Genomic DNA, 2,741 nt, shown 5'->3' on the forward strand with positions numbered 1-2,741 from the left:
GCCCATGGTGACGTATTAGAAGAGGGCAATTCCACAGGCAACCGGCGGGCGATATATTATTATAAGAGGGCCATGCTGACGGAAAATGTCGTCCCCAGTACTACTTATTTCGGCTGGCTGCCAAGCAAGCATTCCACCAAGAACCCACTAAAACACACACACTCTCTCTCTTGTTGTAAGTTTGTAATGGATTCCGCGTCACTGCTCTCATCCATTCCATTTCCGTCGCTACGTTGCGTGCTCACATCTTCACTTGTTTTCCCGCAGTCGGTGCACGAGGCGCGCGGATCCATCGCCTGAGGAGAGTGACCGGCAGCCATGGCGTACGTGACAGTACCGGCGGCCACGGCGGAGATGGACGGCGCCTTCTCTCATCTCCGGCCGGGCTTTCGCTTCCACCCCACCGATCAGGAGCTTGTCAGCTTCTACCTCCGGCGCAAGGTCCTGGGACACGGCGGCTGCTTCATCCCGGAGGTGGACCTCTACAAGCTCCAACCCCACCACCTACCAGGTATATATATATATATATACGGAGGTCACCTGTTTCAAATCAGACACATTCGTGTAAACCGATCAGTACAATTAAGAAAGAGATCGCTGCGGTGTTAACTTGATTTTCATGATGTTTTTCACCATTTTGGATCACCAATTTTGTCATAACAAACAAACCTAAGGGCCAATTTTTTGTATTCGCTCCTTTTTTAAAAAAAAAGGAGGTTAAAACCCCCTGCCTCGGCATCAACCGATGCAGCAGTTACACCTCACACAAAAAGAGAAATCGCATCAGTTGAATTTAGGCCTGTTTTGCACGGAAGATCACCGCAGTACAGTATATATGAAAATTGACTTGATTTCCTTTTACATTTTACTAGCTACTAGCAGCGATTAAGTTGAGTTTTCTTTCCAAGTCAACTAGTATATGTTGTCAATTGACTTATGTTCCATGTGTTTTCACCTGCATGCATGCGCGCACAGGCAAATCATTCTCACCGAGCACAAGCGACCCTGGGGCCAAAGTTGAGTGGTACTTGTTCGCGCCGAGGGGGCGGAAGTACCCAACCGGGCTTCGCATGGAACGGGCGACGCCCAGAGGGTTCTGGAAGTCCACCGGGAAGGACCGCCCCGTAATGCACAAGGGCATCGTCGTCGACATGAAGAAGACGCTTGTGTTCCACATCGGCAAAGCACCTAGCGGCACACGGACCGACTTGGTCATGCACGAGTACCGTCTCCACGGCCACCACATACAGGTATCTTCATTTTTCTTCTTCTTTTGTTGATATAGTAATTGAGCTCCACGCCTCACATACACTTGCATGATTGATTTGTTCAGGACACATACGCGTTGTGTCGGGTCTTCAACAAGAACATGGCGTCCCCGTCGACGAATGCGTCCGGTGATGTCGACACAGACGAGGATCTAATGCAATTCGTGCCCGGCGTCATCAACATAGGCAAGGATCGGATGGAGTATGTGTGTGGCGACGCCGACTCAGGCCAGGATCCGAAGCATTTCATGCTTGGTGGTGTCAAGATGGACAAGGTTATGATGGAGTACGGGTCCTGCAGCACCAGCCCGAACATGGATCTGAACAAGTTCATGCTTGGCGGCGGCGACTCGGTCCAGGATGTCATGCAGTCTATGCTCGACGGAATCGGGACAGGCAAGGATCCCATACAGGTCCAGGCTGAGCCCGATGGTGCCAGCATGGAGAATGATTTCATGCAGTCCGTCCTCGGAGGTGTTGGCACAGACATGGATCCCATACATGTCGTGTCCGAGTCCGATGCTGCCAACGCGAACAAGGATCTGATGCAGTTCGCGTTCGGTGCATTGGGCACATACCAGAATCCCATACAGATCGAGTCTGAGGTCGATGGTGTTGACACCGATGAGGGAGAGAAGCAGTTCCTCACCGATGGTGACGACACGGGCAATGGAGAGATGCAGATTCTCGCTGATAGGGCCAACAAGGACCAAGAAGCGATGCAGCCTATGACCGGCGGCACCAGCGTGGATGGGGACAACTCTGGACACTCCTGGTTCACCAATTACCTCGCGGAAGAGAATAACTCATGGACGCAGTCCCCCTTCGACGACTTCTTGTACACTAGCGATGATATGGGGATGATTCCTTAATATAGTTCATCTTGGGCGATGAGATGACTCCTACTCCATTATCTATACATGGGTTGATTGTTGAGTGATATGTTGTTGTATTTTCCCTTTTATGTTTAGACAACAAATTCTAGAGTCATTTGTATATGTAAACGTTGAGGTCTCTTCACTTTAAGAATTCTCTTGAGAGTACTCTCCCTGTTAATAGAAATTGAGATGTGAAGAATACAGAAAGCGTATATATCAAGGTCGTCATCTCTAGTTTAGAATGTAGAATATGCATCCGCTAAAGCATATCCTTCAATTTCTTCACCGTCACCGTCAACACCCTCCTCATCGTCCTCGGACTGCCATCTCCTCCTTAGGTGGGGCCGACCAAGCCCACCCACTCTCAAATCTCCCTCTTCCTCTTACTTGGAGCCTGTCCACTAATTGTATTTATCCTTTTTTTTTAAATTGCAACTATCATATACGGATAAAAGTGCATTTGTTTATTTGTGAAGATTGTTGGGCCTACATATGAGCTCACACCATCAACTTTCACCTTTTATGTTTATTCAATTTGAATCTGATTTGTCTAGCAATGATGTGCCGGGTCAGTTTTTCGGAGGTGCTCATATGA

The 2,741-nt window shown here is 48.8% G+C and overlaps 1 protein-coding gene across 1 annotated transcript; it reads left to right on the forward strand.

Annotated features, from left to right (window-relative positions):
• The first annotated feature begins 248 nt into the window (after nucleotides 1-248).
• Nucleotides 249-2,302, forward strand: LOC119348452 (NAC domain-containing protein 89-like). The gene is made up of 3 exons (XM_037616554.1): nucleotides 249-511; nucleotides 976-1,250; nucleotides 1,334-2,302. Exons 1-3 carry the CDS (start codon nucleotides 319-321, stop codon nucleotides 2,138-2,140), a joined length of 1,275 nt encoding a protein of 424 aa, XP_037472451.1. The 5' UTR covers nucleotides 249-318; the 3' UTR covers nucleotides 2,141-2,302.
• The last annotated feature ends 439 nt before the right edge of the window (nucleotides 2,303-2,741 follow it).

Source organism: Triticum dicoccoides, unplaced genomic scaffold (genome assembly GCF_002162155.2).
Source record: "Triticum dicoccoides isolate Atlit2015 ecotype Zavitan unplaced genomic scaffold, WEW_v2.0 scaffold92745, whole genome shotgun sequence".
Taxonomy (NCBI): Eukaryota; Viridiplantae; Streptophyta; class Magnoliopsida; order Poales; family Poaceae; genus Triticum; species Triticum dicoccoides.

Excerpts from the sequence above, each read along its gene's own strand:
- LOC119348452 (XM_037616554.1), top strand. The coding sequence starts at position 319 with ATGGCGTACGTGACAGTACCGGCGGCCACGGCGGAGATGGACGGCGCC. Across the intron at positions 512-975 it reads CCAACCCCACCACCTACCAG|GCAAATCATTCTCACCGAGC; the intron begins GTATATATATAT and ends ATGCGCGCACAG. Across the intron at positions 1,251-1,333 it reads TCCACGGCCACCACATACAG|GACACATACGCGTTGTGTCG; the intron begins GTATCTTCATTT and ends TGATTTGTTCAG.